General features: G+C 39.5%; 3 protein-coding genes across 5 annotated transcripts; 1 reads left to right on the forward strand and 2 right to left on the reverse strand.

The window, feature by feature from the left end:
- The first annotated feature begins 1,286 nt into the window (after positions 1-1,286).
- On the forward strand, positions 1,287-5,891 carry si:ch211-63p21.8 (kelch-like protein 33). Its single transcript, XM_058384967.1, has 4 exons — positions 1,287-2,475; positions 3,263-4,211; positions 4,842-5,012; positions 5,339-5,891. The coding sequence occupies exons 1-4, from the start codon at positions 1,731-1,733 to the stop codon at positions 5,889-5,891; spliced, it is 2,418 nt and encodes an 805-aa protein (XP_058240950.1). The 5' UTR covers positions 1,287-1,730.
- Positions 5,892-5,972: 81 nt separating this feature from the next.
- On the reverse strand, positions 5,973-20,748 carry si:ch211-63p21.1 (uncharacterized). 3 transcript variants are annotated; one of them, XM_058384973.1, is made up of 6 exons: positions 20,537-20,748; positions 19,902-19,994; positions 18,354-18,431; positions 18,166-18,236; positions 16,800-16,971; positions 5,973-6,118 (listed from the first exon to the last, which is right to left on the reverse strand). In XM_058384973.1, exons 2-6 carry the CDS (start codon positions 19,965-19,967, stop codon positions 6,110-6,112), a joined length of 396 nt encoding a protein of 131 aa, XP_058240956.1. In that variant the 5' UTR covers positions 19,968-19,994; positions 20,537-20,748; the 3' UTR covers positions 5,973-6,109. The 3 variants fall into 3 exon arrangements, with proteins under 3 accessions (XP_058240956.1, XP_058240955.1, XP_058240954.1); XM_058384972.1 differs by lacking the exon at positions 5,973-6,118 and adding an exon at positions 14,589-15,759 and having other exon boundaries at positions 19,894-19,994; positions 20,537-20,746; XM_058384971.1 differs by lacking the exon at positions 5,973-6,118 and adding an exon at positions 14,589-15,759 and having other exon boundaries at positions 20,537-20,744.
- Positions 6,481-14,443, reverse strand: LOC131349357 (kelch-like protein 33). Its single transcript, XM_058384968.1, has 4 exons — positions 10,641-14,443; positions 9,506-10,445; positions 9,247-9,417; positions 6,481-8,413 (listed from the first exon to the last, which is right to left on the reverse strand). The coding sequence occupies exons 1-4, from the start codon at positions 11,413-11,415 to the stop codon at positions 7,894-7,896; spliced, it is 2,406 nt and encodes an 801-aa protein (XP_058240951.1). The 5' UTR covers positions 11,416-14,443; the 3' UTR covers positions 6,481-7,893.
- Positions 20,749-20,794: the final 46 nt, after the last annotated feature.

Here is a 20,794-nt window from a genome sequence, read left to right on the forward strand (position 1 = left end):
CACACTATGAGAGTCTACAGTTCGGAGACAGACCATATGGTCAAAATTAATGCAATTAAGATAAAAAGCAAGTAAAAATTGACTTGGGGAATAAAATACAAGGTTTTGACTCACAGTATGCACACTGCAAAGGTAAGACTGACATATAAGCATTTGTAAAAACAATGCCCTGATTTACTAAGATAGCAAATAACAGGTATTGATTTTTTATTGATCCAATTATCCTCCAAAATTGGAGACTCAATGAGTCTCAATAAGTCAGTGGGTGTGTTGTAGGTGATTTAAAATAGAAGCCTTTATTTGTCACATATACACCATTCAGGTATAACATTATGACCACCTACGTAAAATTGTGTTTGTCCCCTTTTTGCTGCCCTGACCCATCATGCACTGTGTATTCTGACACCTTTCTATCAGAATCACTATTAACTTCTTCAGCAACAGTAGCTCGTCTGTTGGATCAGACCACACAAGCCAGCCTTCTCTCTCCCCAATGAGCCTTGGCCGTCCATGACCCTGTCTCCCGTTCACCACTGTTCCTTACTTGGACCACTTTTGATAGATACTGACCACTGCAGACCGGGAAAACCCCACAAGAGCTGCAGTTTTGGAGATGCTCTGATCCAGTCGTCTAGTCATCACAATTTGGCCCTTCGTCAATCTCGCTCAAATCCTTACACTTGTCCATTTTTCCTGCTTCTAACACATCAACTTTGAGGACAAAATGTTCACTTGCTGTCTAATATATCCCCCCCACTAACAGGTGCCATGATGAGGAGACAATCAGTGTTATTCACTTGTTATTCAGAATGTTACGCCTGATCGGTGTATATTACAGCATAGTAAAATTCTTTCTTCGCATATCCCAATTCTGGAGGTTGGGGTCAGAGCACAGGGTCAACCATGATACAGCGCAGGGGTTAAGGCCTTGCTCAGGGGCCCAACAGTGGCAGCTTAGCAGTGCTGGGGCTTGAACCCTGATCAACAACTCAGAGCCTTACCCGCTTGAGCCACCACCACCCTCTGAAACTGTGGCTCATCCAGGATTTACAAAGGAGAATTGCACGAATGGTATTATTATTATTATTATTATTATTATTATTATTATTATTAATAAATAGAATTATTAGAATTAGAAATCTGATTTGTTAAACTTTACATTTCTTCTTCAAGTGGTATTCTTCTTCAATTCTGCAAATTTAATACCTGCCCTTTAGCTGTATTAATTTGGACATATAATTGCTATTTTATATAAATTTTAGATATAGTAAGTCACACAGTGTGTACAAAATGAATTAAATGTGACCCCAACCTGTATTTTACACATTTAGATACATGTATATTCTAGATATAGATGTATATTCTTTAAAGAAAACAACAACAACAACAACAACAAACAGACATCACATCATCCCTGGACTCTCAGTGTACATATTTTTTGCTGCTGTTATCGGGTTGTCCACAAGACACAAGACTGTTGCTCATTGTTTAATATTACTGAAGAATCTTCTAATATTTGCCTGAAAAGGTTCTTGGAAGTGGATTCAGACTTTTGGCTCCTACTGTACAGCAAAGTCTCAGCGAGGTCTAAGGACACTCGATCTACTGGAGCCGAATCTAAAATTAGAATGTTGTTCACTTTGAGAATTAATCATGGTGGCGGCACTGTATAAACAGATCAGAGGAAAACTAATAATCCAGACTGCTTACTCTCGGGCGAGACATTCAGCATGGAGTTCACAAGACGCTACCTGCCTATGGAATGGGAGGAACGGTGGAGAAGAGAGAAAGAGCGAAGGAAAAAAGTGATGGAGGAAGGAGGTGAAGAGTTTGAGAGAGAGAGCAAGAAGTTGACGTGGATAAAAGCTTACAATGACAGCAGAATGGGGATGAAGGAAAAGGAGGACGTGATGAGTCAGGACACGACGGACGAGTGGGATGATGAACAAGAACCTCAGAAGTGCACTAAAGAGACGTACTCAACTGAGATCTTCCAAGCGATGGAGGACCTGAGGTGTTGCTCCATCCTTACTGACCTGGCTCTAAGTGTTAAGCATGGACTTACTATCCATGCTCACTCTTTAGTCCTGGCTGCTGTAAGTTCCCTCATCCTAGAGATGCTCCAGCAGAGGAATGAACAGAACGAGAGAGAGATATGTTTATGTGTTGGTCCAGAAGTATCTGATTTGGGCCTGAATGCAGTTTTGGAGTTTGCCTACACTGGAACCATCTCTGATTTGAACAGAGGATCTTTACCTCAGATTCAAGCTGCTGCTCTGTATCTGGGAGTTCCCAGAGTTCTGGAGCTCTGCAAAGAAGAAGAGGAAATAGAGAGAAAGAAAGATGTAGAGAAGAATAGGAGGAAAATTGTTGGTGAAGAGCACAGAAAGGTCAATCTTCAGAGCATCAGGCAGCTGTGGGAAGAGAGAGTGGGCTGCGATGTGGAGCTGGAGGCTGAAGGAAGAACATTTCATGGTAAAGATATGCCACACTATTAACCACAGGCTATAGAATTGTGTTTACATAATAATATTTATGTACATGTAAAATGGGAGCTCAATAGAACAAGGGCTAAAGGCAAAGCTCAGGGGTTTAAAATGTGTTTTAAGTAATAAGGTGTTAAGAACAAAAAAAAATCTGTTTGTTAGACCAATTATACACATAAAATTCCTTTGCATTGTAACACATTTAGATATAAATTTCATGAAAGGAATGCTGAAGCTCTGATCTTTTAATCCCAAATGAATTCAGTGTATAACAATAAACAAATTCCAATATTTTTGGAGGTGACTTTATCGTTTACGTAACTGATGTATGCTTTATCAGCAATGAGTTATATTGAAATACAAAATTGTTGGAAATTGCGATTGCATAAATATTCAGTTCTTTTGGAAAGAATCATGGTTGCAGAGCCAAATTTTACCTTGTCTACTGAAGAATTTTAGATTTAATCAGTAGCTGAGTTCAGTTCTAGTTTTTGCTCTATCTAGTGGAACAACATAGATTTGCATGTTTTGGTTTTTTGTTTTGTTTTGTTTTTTTTATTAATTCAGTTATGGTCAACCTTTATAGGGCCAGACCGTGTGACGTGTATTTGATACACTATCTAGAACCCTTGTTTTGTTTGTATCTCTGGAGGGAACACTTAAAGGACACATCACATCAGTGTTCTGCTATAAGAGCATGTTCCAAGTATAGTTAGAAAGCCATAATATAATAAACGGAATTGCTATTTCAGTGACCTGTATTTATATTTTTTCAGCACACAGGGTCATTCTGAGTGCCAGCAGCGACTACTTCCGTGCCATGTTCAGCAGCGGTATGAAGGAGACCCACCAGACCTCAGTGTCCCTACTAATGATGGAGGCAAATGAACTAGCAGCTCTTCTTCACTGCTGCTACAGCGGACATCTGTTTCTCAACTGGGGCTGTGTTTTCGAACTCACCTCCACTGCTCTTCAGTTCCAATTCCAACCTGCTCTGTCCATCTGTCTCAGCTACCTGGAACAGCAAATGGATGTCCAGAGCTGTCTGGATGTGGCTGCCTTCGCTGAGGCTTATATGCTTAGTGACCTGCTAGAAACAGCTGAAGACTTTATCCTTATGCACTTCCAGGAAGTTATGGCAACTCCAAAGTTCCTGGAGCTGCCGGCTGAGAAGCTATTGGACCTTTTGAGACATGATGCCTTGTGCGTTCCATCTGAACTGGCCGTCTTCAGGGCGGTGGTGGCATGGATAGAGGCAGATCCAACCCAAAGGTTGTGTCAAGCCCAGGAAGTAATGACAGGAGTGCGCTTTCCACTCATGACCTTCCGCGAGTTTCGTGAGGTCCGAGCTGTTAACCTGCAGATGGAGTGTAGTGGTGATGATGATGTATATCTGTACCGCACGGCTCTAAAAGAATTCGGATTCGGAGACACCAGTCCTGTAGTTCAGCACCGAATACGTTACCCCAAAGATGTTCTGGTTGTTGTCGGAGGCGATCAGCTAAACCAAGACGAAGGCCAAAGGCTTCCAAGCAAGCAGATGTGGTTTGCAAACTCCCTGCGTAGCGGTACAGGATTGGTTAAGGATATGGAGTGGAGGATTTTGGGTGAAATGCCAGAGCGAGCAAGGTTTAGGCATGGAATCAGCATACTCCACAAAAAGCTCTATGTAGCAGGAGGCTGCTATTACTATTCTAAGGCAGACACAATGAAATCTGCTTACAGGTATGATGTAGTATAGAGACATGATTATTATAATTTCTTATTATAGTTTCTTATTATGACTTTTAAAACTTACAAACTTACAAAAAGTTTCACACATCTGATTTATATGTGGTTTCCCTCAAGAAAGAAATAAAGAATGTAATGTATTGAATTAATTGAAAAATAAAAATATAAATAAATACAATAAAAAATAAATGAATAAATAAATAAATTAAATAAATAAATAGTAATATATAATCGAAAATTGCAGAAACAACTTCCAATATGGTATTACTCAATAAATAAATAAACACAATCACTTATTTGATTAATTTCATTCCGTTAGTTAATTTCATTCATTCAATCAATTAATTAATTTGGACAAACATTAATTTTCCTTAGCCTACAAGGGGTGATATATTCATAGAAAGGTTCTAAATTTAACAAAACCATTTTGTTTTCGTCACACAAATGTTTAATTAATTATTTAATTAAACACATAATTGATACAAAATTAATAAAAAAAAATAATTAATCATGAATTAATAAACATATAAATAAAAAAATATACTGCAGAAACAACTTTTGTTTTGTAGTTGTTTCTATTGTGTCCTAATCCTTTTTTTTCCCCTTACATAAACACTGGCACAGGTATGACCCTTTAAACAACTCATGGGACAGACTGTCAGATATGCAGGAGCACAGGAGCAACTTTACCATGGTGGTGAGGGGGGACAGTGTGTATGCTATTGGAGGAGACAAGGACATCAGTACTAATTTGGACAGTGTGGAAAAATACTCAGTGGAAACAGACACCTGGAGGTAAGAGACTACCTTTACTTCATCAATAATCATAATAAATCATCATGGCAACCAAATGACAGCAAGAGAAATGTGTTTCGTTACAGGTTCTGTATCAGAAGATGCAATATGTCCTGACATTCTGTATTTCTGGCTTTAACACACACATATGTAAAAGCACAGATGTTTAAATTATGCTTAGATGGAATAAACAGTGAGTCTGCAGATGATATCGGTTACAGGTTTATTTTTAAAAACTGAAAAGTGCACCAATGATTTGAACAGACCATAATTATTGCTGAATTGTTTATCGTGGACAACGGAAAGCTTCTGTGTTTCATTTTTAGCTTTACACATTCGCTGGACCAGCCTCTGAGTGGCCATGCAGCTGTCGTCTGGGGAGGAGAGATTTTTATCTCGGGAGGTTTTAATTTAAAGTACCAGTGCCTGGTGTCCATGTTCCTCTACCATCCAGAACAGGGTACGACATATCTGGCAGACATGGAGCACGATCGAGCTCAGCACTGCATGGAAAGCTTGGCTCAGCGCTTCTATGTAGCTGGAGGGGTGTGTAACTTGCGGGAGTTTTACACTGATCTGTTGTCCTGTGAAAGCTACGACCCTGTAAGTGATACATGGACTGCATTCACAACACTTCCTCTCTGCCATGTTGGAGCTGCCTCAGCTGTCCTGGAGGGGAAGTTGTTTGTGCTGGGTGGGTATTCACAGGAAGATTACAGTGAGGCGAGATTAGTGCATCGCTATGACCCTGGAACTCAGAGGTGGGAGAATATGGGCAAGATGGCTGGCCCTGTCACAGACATTAGGGCTTGTTTACTCCAATTACCTGCACATCTAAGAGGGTCAACGGGACAGAAAGATCTGGAAAAGCTTCATTGATTTAAAACAAAACAGTTTCAATTTTATTACAGAACCACTAATTGCATGGTGGGTAGCATGCTTGCTTCACCTCCAGGGTTTGGAGTTGGATTCTGGTCTCCACCCTGTGTACACAGAGTCTGGATGGACAGACCCATAGTTGAATGATTGGACGGATGGATGGACAGACGGATGAATGGACGGTCAGATGGATGGATGGATAGAACCACTTCCTAATCTCATGGAGCCTAGAAATAATGAAAATATAATTTCAAAACTATTTAATTAAATACACTTAAGCCAGCACATGAATATGATCTTAATGTTAGAGTTATTTTACCTATATTGTCTCACTTGTAAAATTTAAAGAGAACATTTGAGAGGTTTGAGCAAAAATAAAATGCATTTTGGGGGAAAAAAACATTGAAAAATGAGATTTTAAATTATTGTTAATAAACACGCCATTGCAGTTGAATACATCAGTTACAGTATATTTGAAGTCAAATTGTGTAAACTTGATAAAGAACGAAAACATGTCTAAATATCAGTGGTATTGCATTGTAAAGTTTATATTTCTTTCTTTTTTTATTTATTTTAAAAAGCACATTATTTTTAGTCAGTATAATGATGCATGTTTGCTATATTAAATGTTTCATGCATAATATAGTACCATCACTGGAACTGCTGTGAATTATACTGCGCTGTAAATCTAATAAAGAAAGTGAATTATGAATTGTTTAATGACTTAAAAAAGAAATACTGTACTAAGACTTAGTTCCACAAGTGGTTTGATCTTGAATTCAGGTGACTGTGTGAAGTTTTCCTTTTTTCTGTCTGTGTTTATGTGGCCTTCCACTGGGTTCTCTGGTTTTCTGTACCAAAAATATGCCAGTAGGTAGATTGGAGATACTAAATTGTGAATGAGTGTCCTATCCTGAACATTTTTGTCACATATACATTACTGCAGAGTGAAATTCTTTCTTTGCACACCCCATTCTTAGAGGGTCGGTGTCAGAGCACAGGGTCAGGCATGATGCAGCATCTCTGGAGCAGGGGGAATTGAGGGCCTTGCTCAGGGCCCCAACCGTGGCAGCTTGGCAGTGCTGGGGTTTGAACCCCGGATCAACAAACCAACAGCCTTAACCACTTGAGTTGCAACCACCAGTGATAGTGCAAGTGGATAGGATAAGCTCAAGATACACTACAATCCTAACCTAACCCTAATCCCATGGAGATTGCCATGGATGGTACCACTTAGAAAGCATGGAGATGGCTTTGGACTACAATTGCCAGGATCAGATTAAGTCTCCATCAGTAAACAGTATATAACTTCAACAGAATGTTAAAACTAGAAAAAATCCATAAATTATGCTGATGCTCTTATTCATAACTTGGTCAAAAGATTCTGGTTACACATTTACACTTGACTTTATAGTACACTGCTACTGATCCCGGATGAGGATGGGCTCCATTTAGAGTCTGGTTCCTCTCAAGGTTTCTTCCTCATATTGTCTCAGGAAATTTTTCCCCACCACCATCACCCCTGGCTCGCTCATTAGGGACACTGATTATCCATGTGAAGATGCTCAAACAAGACTTAGATCACACACTAAATCCCCACTAAAACATTCAGCTTCATTCTGTAAGGTTAAACTCTGTCCAGTGGCCAACACTGAGTGCCAACATCCCACACCAGACCACAGTATATGACAAGTAGCTTAGTCACTGAAGTCTATGTGTAAATGCACCATAATCAGACACTGTACTTCTTCACAACCTGCAAGATATGCATTTAGGAGACTATGAGTGATGTGCCATTGGATATACCTTTATTGTGAGAAGAAAATACGAATTTGAATATAAAGGTGTTTCCAGGGATTGTACAAAGATGGTTATGCAACAAAAAATGTTACATTAAAGAAATGCATTCGGGAGATTATTGGTTGGAGAAAATCTTATCTGACAGTTTATGTTTCTACATATAAACCACAGTAAGTTATAGAGCTGATGAAGGCAAAAGTTTTTATTGTCTAAGGTGACGAGGTAAAGCCAGTACACAAGCAGCGATATACGAGTTAGCGCCAGGGGTTCCACACAAGTTCTCCCAGTGTTGCATTACAGGATCAAACCTATGGACCACTTTTGTGTCACTATAGTCTTCATGGCAATAGCCACCAATGATATAAATCTTTCCTTCCAACACTGCAGATGCTGCACAGACATGAGGCAAAGACATGGGCGTAATGGCACACCAGCAATCGTTAACTGGGTCAAAGAACTCACAGGCTAGCTGGTCAAATAACTGACCACCCACACCTGAGACTCCACCAGCTACATACAGGCAGTCTTTCAAAGTCTCCATGCAGTGTTGAGCACAATTCTGCATCATGTCTACGAGGTATGTGGAGCCTTTCTCTGGATGGTAGACCAGCATGGATGCCAAGCAATGGAATCTACTGTCAAAGCCTCCTGAGATGAAAATCTTTTCATTCCAAACACTGGCAGCGTGACCACTTAAGGATTGGTCCAGAGGGTGAGCAAAGCTGGGGAAGGTAAGAAAAACAGTGTTTTTATGGTGTGATTCATGGCATAAGTATTCTATCTGGCCTGTGGTGTTATTCTTTCAGGTTGCAATGTTCTAACTCCAAACTCAAACCAGATTTTTTATGGTTCTATCCATCATCCAGTTATCATCCAGTATGAGCATAGCGTGAATGCAACATTTGACCAATCAATATCTGTTCATGAATATGTAACAGACTTGAAGCCTCATCATGACAGAGGAGAAAGCTGTTTATTATTTACCATCATAGAATATTAGCATTAAATACTCCTGATATTTACCTAGCTAGATGCGATGTGCTTAAAAAATTTAACTTTTCAGTGTAAACAGGGACAGGAGTTATGTTACAAGGATTGTTTGCAGAGAATGTGCTGGTGATGTGTTGTACTCATTTTAAAAATTATATATGACCATCATCTGGTCTTACGTGGCTCAAAATATTTTTGAGATCTATCTATCTATCTATCTATCTATCTATCTATCTATCTATCTATCTATCTATCTATCTATCTATCTATCTATCTATCTATCTATCTATCTATCTATTGATTTATTTTTAAGATTACAGAATAATAAGGTGGGTCTATTTCTGTAGGTCACTTTTCAACATATTACTTTCTAATTGAATTTCAATCATTTCATTTTCCTTAACATGGTTAGCTATAAATTTCAGTAATTGAAAGTTTTAAAGCCTCAAAATATATCACATAATATTGTTTATCACATACCTCAAAAGACTGGAGTTCTTGACCCTGCTAAAATCCTATACATAGTGTATTATTATTGCCAATTGAGTCAGTTCATCATGCTTACCTCCAAGTATCTGTAACAGGACAGTAGACTTCTACACTTCCTGTGTTGATCTCTGAATCTTTGTCTCCACCTACGGCAAACATTTTTCCATCCAAAACCACAAGAACAAAGTTTCCCCTTCTTTCATTCATATCAGCCAACCTTTGCCAACTGTTTTGGATAGGATCGTACCTGCAGAAGAGGGTATAACTCATCTATAAATGGACTAGAAACTTCTGAAAGATCTATCTACAGTGTGAGTATAGTCTTGGTACTTTACCTATAGGCACATTTCATAGTGTCATCCCTTCCATAATAATGTCGACCACCAACTACGTATAGTTTCCCGCTTATTACTCGAACTCTATGACAGAATCTTGGTTTCTCTGGTAAATCTCCCAGTTTTCTCCATTCGACTTTTTTCAGTAGGCCAACATGATTACGGAAAGAGTTGCTGAACCATATTTCCCTACAAGGTAAGCGTTTATCAAGGTTTTCGGTGATTCTTTCACCACCAACAAGCACCAACGTTTCTTTAGGAAGGTAGGTCCTAAAGTCTGAATGGGAATTAAAGGTGTTGGTGCAAAACTCTTTAAACAGCGACTCGTAAAGATCCCTATTGCTGACTTGTGGCCATGACATTATAACCTTCACTTCTCTGAATTCCGTAAAGGTCATGAGAGGAAATAGGACAGTTCTCATTAGATCCCTGGCTTCTTTCACCCTGGTTCTCGGATCGGCCTCGATCCAAGATACGACCGCTCTGAAAACAGACAACTCTGACGTTACGCATAAGCAGTTGCTACGCAGATATGTCTTTAGCTTTTCCACAGACAGGTCCTGAAATTTCACAGTAGCTGCTACGTCCTCAAAATGCCTAAGCATAAAGTCTTCAGCCATTTCCAGCAAGTCACTCATTTCATAAGCCTCAGCAAAAGAAGCTACATCCAGACATCTGTATGCATCCATTTCCTCCTGCATAAAGTTGAGACAGATGGACAGAGCAGGTTGGAATTGGAACTGAAGAGCAGTGGAGGTGAGTTCGAAAACACAGCCCCAATCGAGAAACAGATGTCCGCTGTAGCAGCAGTGAAGAAGGGCTTCTAGTTCATTTGCTCTCATCATTAGCAGGGACACTGAGGTCTGGTGGGTCTCCTTCATACCGCTGCCGAACATGGCACGGAAGTAGTCACTGCTGGCACTCAGAATGACCCTGTGTGCTGAGTATGTCCATGAAAAAACAAAAAAACAATAATGGTTTCTTGAAAATGTTCACCTGCTCAATTTTCAGTACACATCTATATAATTTTAGCATATATACTCTATATAATATACGAATTTATGTGGATGTTATAATAATTTTCTTTGCTATAGACCATAAACCTCTAAACAAGCTATTTTTTATGTCTCCATACCACTAAATATTCTTCCTTCCGCCTCCACCTCCACATCACAGCCCACTCTCTCTTCCCACAGCTGCCTGATGGACTGCAAGCTGACCTTCTTCTCCTCTTCAGCAGAGATCCAACTATCTTCCGTCTTCCTCTCACCATCTTTCTTTCTCTCCCTTTCCTCTTCTTCTTTGCAGAGCTTCAAAACCCTGGGAACTCCCAGATACAGAGCAGCAGTTTGAATCTGAGGTAAAGATCCTCTGTTCAAATCAGAGATGGTTCCAGTGTAGGCAAACTCCAACACTGCATTCAGGCCGAAATCAGATACTTCTGGACCAACACATAAACATATCTCTCTCTCGTTCTGTTCATTCGCTTGTTTGAGCATCTGCTGGACGAGGGAGCTCATGGCAGCCAGGACTAAAGAGTGAGCATGGAAACAACCCTTGTTTTGAGTTCTTACAGTAAGATCAGTGAGGAAGGTCAATTGTTTCATTTCTTCCAAAGTTTGGAAAACACTGTTTGGGAAGGTTGGGTGGCAGTATAGCTTTTCTGGATATTCGTCATATTCTTCACTGGTTTCACTTTCATCTTCATCATCATCACTAGCAAAGGATGTGTTCTCAAACTGCTGCATGTCATCATCAACATCTTCATCATCATCATCACCAGTAGGATGATGCAGAACATTACAACTCTCAGATCTTTCCATTTGCTGGTCACTTTCCTGTAATATCTTCAGATGTCTTGTCCACTTGCTGTCTTCTTCAAGTTTTTGGTCTTCTTCCATGTCATTCATGTCTTTTCTGCTGCTTTCATTACTCACTTAACTCTTTTTTTTTGCTGTCTCTTTTTCATCTTCTCGCTGTTTTCAAGGACGCTGGCAAGTTGCATAAAGGACAAAGCTAAGCCATGACTAGCCTTCACCTCTTATTTATTTGGAGTTCACTTTCTCCTCATTCTGTATTCCTCCTGCAAAAAAAAAACAAAACAAACTGTTGCAGTATAAGAAGTAGCTGTCCAGTACGTGGTAGAAAAAAACAACAACCCCAAACTCCAGTCAGTTTATTGATGGTGTGTTCTCTTCTGCTCTCCTTTTCTAATACTAGACAAGTCTGTGTGACTGGAGCTCTGTCGAACCCCCTCACATACCAAGCAGGACGCTATTTTTACCTTGAGATGAGACTTCGAAATTATGGACAGCTTCTGATCGACTTTCTAAAGTCATCTTAAGTCATCGGATGTGTTTTAGGTTTTCGTTTTTGCATAAGTTCAACATTATTGTGAGTTACGCTCGAATTAAGGCCAGCTCCTCGTTCCTTAGACTCATTCTCGGCAGTGAGTAATGCTTGCAAAAGATTTTAATACCAAGCAGTGCTGATAATACTTCAGCAGTTCCATAACTGAAACGTCTTTAAGAACTGGTCAATGCAAATGTGCAGTTGTTTACTGTAACAGTAACTGTTTCTCCATCCTGACCTTGGCTGCGTAAGAAAGTTTGGACACAAGGCTGAGGGAGCATGTGACAGCCTGAGGGATTAAATCAGATGCATAAAATTCTTAGGCAGTCAGAATCATGTTGCTCCTCCACAGCCAGAGAATGATATCTGGGTCAAGTCGTAGGAGACAAGGTAGCAACAAGCAGGAATAAAGCTTGTGGATCATAAACAGTGAGAGGTCTTCCAATTCAAGCTAAACAAAAACAAACAATAATATAAAAACAGTGGATAAGGTTTTAATGTATATTTCTGCAAGCTAGAAGTGATGTTGGAGAGGTCCTGAGATGATATGAGGAAGAAACCTTTAGAGGAACCAGACTCAAAAGGGTCTTGCTTGATATCTGATACTAGATGATATTACCAACTAGTACCACCTAAGTGAACATTTTGTCCTCAAAGTTGATGTGTTAGAAGCAGGAAAAATGGGCAAGCGTAAGGATTTGAGCAAGTTGGACAAGGGCCAAATTGTGATGGCTAGACCACTGGATCAGAGCATCTCCAAAACTGCAGCTCTTGTGGGGTGTTCCCGGTCTGCAGTGGTCAGTATCTATCAAAAGTATCCTGTAAGTCCTGTAAGTTGAGAGTTGGGGCCTCCAGGATCTGCTGTTAACATCTTGGTGCCAGCACACCTTCAGGGGATCTAGTTGAGTCCATGCCTCAACACAATATCATAATGTTATGCCTGATCCGTGTGTATAATGTGTAAACGTTGCTTGCAAAACGTGTTTTATGAGGAGAGACTATTATTAGTGACTTCCAGATTGTGCAGAACAAAATCTGATTTATTGTTTATTTAATTCATCATTTCCCACAAATCACAGATTGATTAAACTAGCCAAACATAGAGAATATGCCCAAATCTGCCATCAAGAGCTAGCTAATATTGAAAGGTATCAACAAACAAACGCCATTATACTAGTTACCAAACAATAATAAACAAAGATAGGTAGAAAAGTCGATTTTTTCCAAGGTAGAAATTTTCAGATATTTGATTTGCATTGATTTGAACAATTTTTATGTGAACTGTCATGTTTAACCTTTAAGAAAGTTTATCAGCAGAGGTTTATTGTGGAAATGTGTTTTTTTAATGAAAGAGAACATGGTACTCCATATAGAGCATTTAACTCCACTTCCTCTTTGCTTGAATGCTATTTTTTTTTTTCTAAAATGCTGTCAGGGCTGACGTTCTACTTCAAGCCCAGAGTGTCTTCATCAACACACTTCCACCTCATCCACACTTTATCCTTGGTGATGATGACTGTGCCTCAGCACTGTTAGGTAAGTGGCTCTTAGACATTTACTACACGTGCCTTAGGCCTTGAAACACACCTTTTCAATTTCATAAAACTGTATGTATCCACTGAGTGATCCACAAACAGCATGTGTGTATGGTTTCACGATCAGGAAACAAAAACGTATGAGACAAAAACCTTTTCCGAGTTAATCCTTTTCATCAGTATTGCTGGCAGAATGGAAATCGACTTATCTTCAATCTGTATATACAAATGGATTATTTTAGCGCTGTGGCTGATATAAAATGAGTCAGGACTCTGTTGGCTTTCAGTGTGAGATGGTTTTGTTTTTTTGTTTAAATCTGTTCAGATAATCTTACACAGAGTGATTGAAGATGACACCTTCATATTTTTCATGCTTATGAACAAAGCATCTCAGAGAGCAGAAATGGGTTCGATATCAACATTTACTTTGAAGAAAGAAACATTTGTTTGAGAAAGAAAACCTTTTTGTTTTTTTGGAACATTCCTGTGAATATTTTGCCCCTAGTAGGCTAGATAAAAACAGAAAAGCTACAAATTCTTAAAGCGCTGAGTGTCTACTTTTATATGAGCTTCATATTGACATGACAAAGAAATTTAATGCTGAACATGGACACTAGTCTCTGGTAAAAAAAAAATAAAAACATATAACATATAACATATAACACCTGTTAGTGGGGGGGGATATATTAGGCAGCAAGTGAACATTTAGTCCTCAAAGTTGATGTGTTAGAAGCAGGAAAAATGGACAAGCGTAAGGATTTGAGCGAGTTTGACGAAGGGCCAAATTGTGATGGCTTGACGACTGGATCAGAACATCTCCAAAACTGCAGCTCTTGTGGGGTGTTCCCGGTCTGCAGAGGTCAGTATCTATCAAAAAGTGGTCCAAGGAACTGGCGACAGGGTCATGGGCGGCCAAGGCTCATTGATGGACGTGGGGAGCGAAGGCTGGCCCTTGTGATCTGATTTAACAGATAATCTACTGTTGCTCAAACTGCTGAAGAAGTTAATGCTGGTTCTGATGGAAAGGTACCAGAATACACAGTGCATGACGGGTCAGGGCTGTTCTGGCAGCAAAAGGGAGACCAACATCAATATTAGGCAGGTGGTCATAATGTTATGCCTGGTCAGTGTATATTAAAGTGAAAATAGTGTACTGTAAGGTGTAAGCTTTTGACATACAACACAATAAACCCCTCTGTTTTCAAAGCTTTTTTTAATTTATTTATTTATTTTTTTTTTATTTATGTTCAAATGGACCCAAAATTTTTCACATACACACACCTCATTTTTCATTTTAAAGCTGAAGAGGAAACCGTGACAAGGACAGAAACATGATGGGAGCTTGTGCTGCTGTAAAAGCACTAAATCAATAGCATAAACGTTTAATAATACCGAACAGGAATGCCTGAGCGATCGCTTCAGGGCTATTATTAAGATGTAATGGAAAAGAAAAAAAAGAAAAGAAAAGAAAAACACGTTAAATGTACTTCTCATTTAAAAATAACTAGCACTTAAATCTTTAATTGCTGACGCTGATGTGAGACGTAAGTAAAGTAAGTAATAAGCTCGGCCACTTATCGCAGATTTGATGCATCGGTTGTGGTTTTGCTTAATATCGCTTCAGCCATGCATTCACAAAATAAAACTAAAATTTGATTTTCTATCATAAACGTACCCTAAAAGACTTGTCTGTACATTGCATAGTAATTTTCTTTTACACGCTTTGGCCCTCCAACACTCGAGCGTCTATACGTACACACGTATGCAGTGGCGTAAGAGATAACATCGGAGCACATGGTGACGCTTAATAACAAGCCGTAATAAACAGCAAATGAATAATCGAAAGGATTTTTATATAACTGTTAATAAATATAATACGATGCGTTATTGTGGGTGATTAAACACTGACAGTTCAGTCAAGACAAGAGGAAAGGAATAAGGAGTGAATTCCGCCTGACTTTACTAAAAGTCGAAATCATTAATGCAACGAATATCCACTAGCTAACATGTATCGAATGTTACACTTTCATTTCAAGGCCGATTTTTGTGCTTCTCGTTAAAATACGCATGGACGACAACAACCGAAAATAAATAAACAAAAAAGGGCGGGGATTCCTTGAGGTATTTGTTGCAGGGAGGGGTGTGTCAGGTATTAGTAAGCGGGAAGAGGAATGAAAAGAACACGATTATGATGGAAATGCAGAGGGGGAGGAGAAAGAGGAAGAAGAGAAGAGGTAAAGAGAAAGAGGAGGAAGGCCATATGTTCGTCCACCATTTTCCTTTGCCGGGGTGGATGTCTGAAGCAGCCGGGGTATCTGCTGGGTTACAGTGACAAATCACCAGCGGCCTGACCTGAGAAACGCTTTCCTGTAGGATAGAGTAGAAATAAAAGAAAGGGAAAGAGAGGGAAAGGACATGAAGGAAGAAAGATATACTGAAGATATAGTTGTCATAGAAACTTTGTCTGGGTCCGTCTTGCAAATTAATTCCTTAAAAGTTCTGTAAAAATTGTAATGACCAGGGCTTCTGTAAAAAATCTTATGACATTAAAAATTGGTCACAGTAAAAGTTTTATAGACATATTATTGCTACACAATTGACATTTTAGTGCCTCACCCTTCATTAAAGGCCCATGGGTCAATCGAGTATGACGTATACGACACCTTGTATAAGCTACTTGGTCATGTCTGAATTTAAAAGGATAGATGTATCTTTTTTCCCAATATTTCAAATAGTATGATATTTTGACCTTCTTCCAATTTTGCTTGCCATTTCCATAATATACCTTTGTTCTGTGTAATGCTTATAAACATTGTATCGTTTCATTAGTTAACATACTCAAACTCTTATCATAGGTGCTGGGAATCAATCTGAAACGAGTCGATTCTCTGATTCCAGGCCATGAGTCAACTCCGAAGCTTGGGAGTCGATTGGAGATGCGCACAGGAAATGATTCGTCTCATGCAAACAAAATGAATTCAACTTCTCAGGGTTACAGCTGACGAGACAACGGCTACTGATTTTTATTTTGATATCTGGCTTGCCAGAACTGAACGAATCAGAGATTGCATAGCAATGATTCCGAATTTAGGAACGTTCCATTGCTAGAGTGTGTAGAAATGTGTCTACCATCAATAAAGAAAATGTAAGTAACAGGAATGGATCTAAGTATCATCTGTAGTTAATCACTTCTTTATGATGGCAGATTATCTGATAAATGTCAGTAATATTGTATTGTATTTCGTGACCTGGTATTTAATTCATCAGAGTTACAGGATTGAAAATTGTAATTATTTCATATTACATAATTGTAATTATGTAATTAATTATAAAGTTTTAGTGTAACTCAAATCTGTATAATATTAATAATAAGAAGAAGAAGAAGAAGAAGAATTGTAATAGTAAACCTCTAGTATGGTTCTGCTGGGTGAGCGATGAGGACTCAATCTCAGACTCCAGCGGTGATTCCTGTGGCTCTGTCCGCCATCATCCTCGCTCTCTGTGGTGTCTTGCCGGGTTACTCGCTGACGCCTTCGCTTCCGAGAGCTGATTCGCTGGAGAGAGCCCACCACCTGTAGTCTAGAAACATAATAAACCAATACGTCATGTTTTTTTGTTTTTTTATGTTTAGCATTAGTGCTGTTGTCATTACATACTGATTCTGCAAACTGATCAGTACAGTTTTACAGCTAACTTTGTAAAATGCAAAGTATAAATGACAGATTGTTTAAGGAATAAAACCCAATGGGGTGTGATGGGTCAGTAGAATAATCACTGACATGAAGCGGCCAGTGCTATAACTTGTCTGGCTGAATGGCTAAAACTAAATGCTAAAATGCTAACATTCAAGCTTTAAAAACATGATGATGTTAAGTCACTCTGAATAGGAGCTGATTAGATGAATTTAATGCTATAACTCAAACCCGGACCCAAGCACCATGTCCGAATAGGCTAAACGCTAAATGCTAACAATTAGCCATGGAGACACAGAACTCCAAGCTGATGCTAGCTTGCAGTAACAAGCAGAATTACTGGGTAACGTTAGGTCACTCAGGAAGAGTAAAAATACATTAGCACTGATTAGAATTGCCTGTTTATCAGTATCTCTGTTATTACTGCTATAACCTTTAAGTTCTTGAGCCACTGAGTGGGCAAAAGCTAAATGCTAAAGTGCTAACATCAAGGCTTTATACAGAGCTCATCTGCTGAGTACTTTTGTAGCGTGATAAGTATGTAAAGTCACTCAAAGATAAATGAAATATAATTTCATATCAGTGATTAATGTCTTTCATCACCAAATAGAGAATTGGGGTTGGTTTAATGAGTAAAAATATTAAATAATAAAATAAAATAAAATAAAAATTAATAAAAAGATTTAATTTTAGGTAAATAAATAAAATAAAATAAAATAAAATAAAATAAAATAAAATAAAATAAAATAAAATAAAATAAAATAAAATAAAATAAAATAACCTAATGCTAACACAGCTTTATTTTAACATCTTTGGCTTTAAAAAAAAACACTGCATAGATTGCGTCCAATGCTCAGGACTGCAGCGCGGCCGACAAGACTCCATTTATCTTTTCTTTAATAATGATGTGATTAAAAGAAAAGTGCCAGTGGAGCCTATTCATGTTCTGAAAGCTTGAAGGTCTGATATCATTTATGGTTCGTGTGGGAGAAAATAACTACCTGCAGAAAGACTTTTGAACAACTTCGGTATTCTGAGTGCATGGAGAGCACATTTGATGACTAGTGTATGAGTCATTTACCTGGTGTCTGCATCCTCTACGTCTGCATCTGCATCGCTCTCTCGCTGAGGATCGGACTGGACGCACTCCTCCTGCAACATGAGTCATAGGCATGAGCAAACACATCACTTCTACAACTCCACTGGAAATATCACTCGCTCTTTCTCACACACACACACACACACACACACACACACACACACACCTACCTCAGTGCCATAGCCCTCTGAGTATCTGGCCATTATTGCCCTGTTTTTCCCACATTCGTTACACTTCAGGCTGCTTTCCTGGAACAGCGAGAGAACACAGTTGTGACACAATTTACAGTGCTGTGTGCTCTTTAAACGCAGTGTTAATTATTGTCTCTTTCAGGAAAGAAAAAACACATTGCATATGTTTACACTGAAATATTTGTGATGTGTTTAGCGATATTTCTGCTAATTTGGTCACTTGATGCTGTTTTTTTTTTTTTTTCCCCATTGTTGTTTTCATAGTGGTTATGTGACGCTATGACATTACAGGGGGAGGTTTCTAGCTCAGTTACAGTGGCGCTTCATAAGACCAACAACCAGCTTGTTAGTACTCTAGGAGGAAATAGCATCAAATGTGGATCTCTAGAGCCGGTGATTAGAGCAGACAGATGAGGAGATGATAGAGCTGTACAGACTAAATGACTAAAGCACTGCTGCATCAATCCCTGTTGGCAGGGGCAACAGCTAAATGCCTCTGGAGCCACTTTTGGCATGTAGATAAATGTAGCATGCTGGGTGATGCAAGAACCGCTAACCAAAATGAAAACAGACTCACATAATACACATCATCATTTATTACATAACATAATTAATTATAAATACCAATGAGTCAGGGTATAGGTTATAACCCATGCTCTGAGTCATGCTGGATTCAGGGTGTTTCTGAGTGGGAAATTTGGGATTCATCTCATGCCCCTTGATCTCTCACGCCCCCATAACATAAATTTTACTCCACACACTCCCTTATTCTATGTTCTCTTTCCCTCATCCCTTCATCCCCATGCCCCTTCAATTCCATGTACCCCCTCATCCCATCACTTCATTCCACATCTCCCCATCCAACAACCCCTTATCATCCCATGTCCCCTCATCTAACACCAACCCCCCCTCCAAACACCCCCATGCAGCATCACAGCATTCTACATCCCCTCACCCTGTCACCTCATTTTACACATCATACCACACCAACTCATTATGTCCCCTCACCCCATGCTTTTCCCACACTATCCCACATCCCATCAGTCTATGTCACATCATTGTACCCCACCCGTTCCACACTGTCACTTTCTCGTCACCTCACTGTATGACCCACGGCCCTTCAACTTACATCCCTTTCACACCGCATACCCCTCTTCCAGACGGTCTCATTCTTTCATTCTTCCAGTCCATGGCCCATACCATCTCAACCCACATCAGCGTATCCCATATCCCCTCAACCCACCTCCCATTCCATATCCCTCATCGCACAGCCCCCTTAACCTACATCACCCCTTCCTACCCCCCCAAATTCCATGCTTCATCATCCCATCCCCCTGGTCCAAAAGGCATCATTGTACCCCCCAACACACACACACTTACTTTCATTCTCATTCACAACAATGATTAAGTTCTGATTGTAGTTAGTGGATATTCATCAATAGTGGAAAAAGTAAATGTCAATCACACACACACACCCACACACACACCCACCCACACACACACACCCACAAACACACACCTCTGTACCTCACAGTCATGGTCCGAGTTGTCCGAGAACCGTCCACTGGAGTCTCTTCGCCTTGTCACCTCCATTTCAGCCTTCGCCTCTCTAACATAGACCTAGACATGACACAGCCACATTGAGGGTTTTATTATCGTTAATAACAGGGGTTATAACTATTTAAAGGGCCATGCAGCTTCTTATGGCATAGATTTCAGCATTCCATGCCTGTCTGGATAAAGTAATTATGGACAGTGGAGAGCCTCAACTTTTTTTTGTTTAGGAGTAAATAAACCCTGACGTGTGTTTACATGTTTACTTTTTTTCACTGACGATTTCAGCAACTTGGGCTGCTTTCCCAACCGCATACTAGCGTACTAACTAGTACGTACTAACAGTAGTACGCCAGTGTAGGTGGCGTCTGTACTATTTAGTAAGGTAGTATGCGGTTTGAAACGTAGCCCCTGGTCATTACGTAATCTACAGATTCATTCTAGCAGCCTTCAAACTAAACAGTCTAACAATTATGGATAAATAATAAGCGCTAAGCTGAACAAATAAGAGACATATATCGCGAGAAACAGCTCTTTAATCGACGCTACTCTCTCGACACAGCTCGTGAACGCTCTTTATGTAAAACTTGACCGTTATAGGTCCGTACCTTAGCTTGGTTTATTGTGAAGACATCGTCAAAATATCACTTCGAGCGGAGTCAGAAACAAACAAACAAACAAACAAACAAACAAACAAACAAAAAATAAATAAATCACGACGGATCTTCTGCCCTTGGCGTGGAAACGGAAGCTCGCGATACTCCTAAAAGGTTTGACATTGTAGTCGGCGACAGCGTTATGGAGCCAGAGAGCACGTCGAGAACGCGCGTGCCATAAATAAAATTCCCAAAACAGGGAACGTAATC

The sequence above is a fragment of the Hemibagrus wyckioides genome, linkage group LG29, assembly GCF_019097595.1.
Source record: "Hemibagrus wyckioides isolate EC202008001 linkage group LG29, SWU_Hwy_1.0, whole genome shotgun sequence".
Lineage (NCBI taxonomy): Eukaryota > Metazoa > Chordata > Actinopteri > Siluriformes > Bagridae > Hemibagrus > Hemibagrus wyckioides.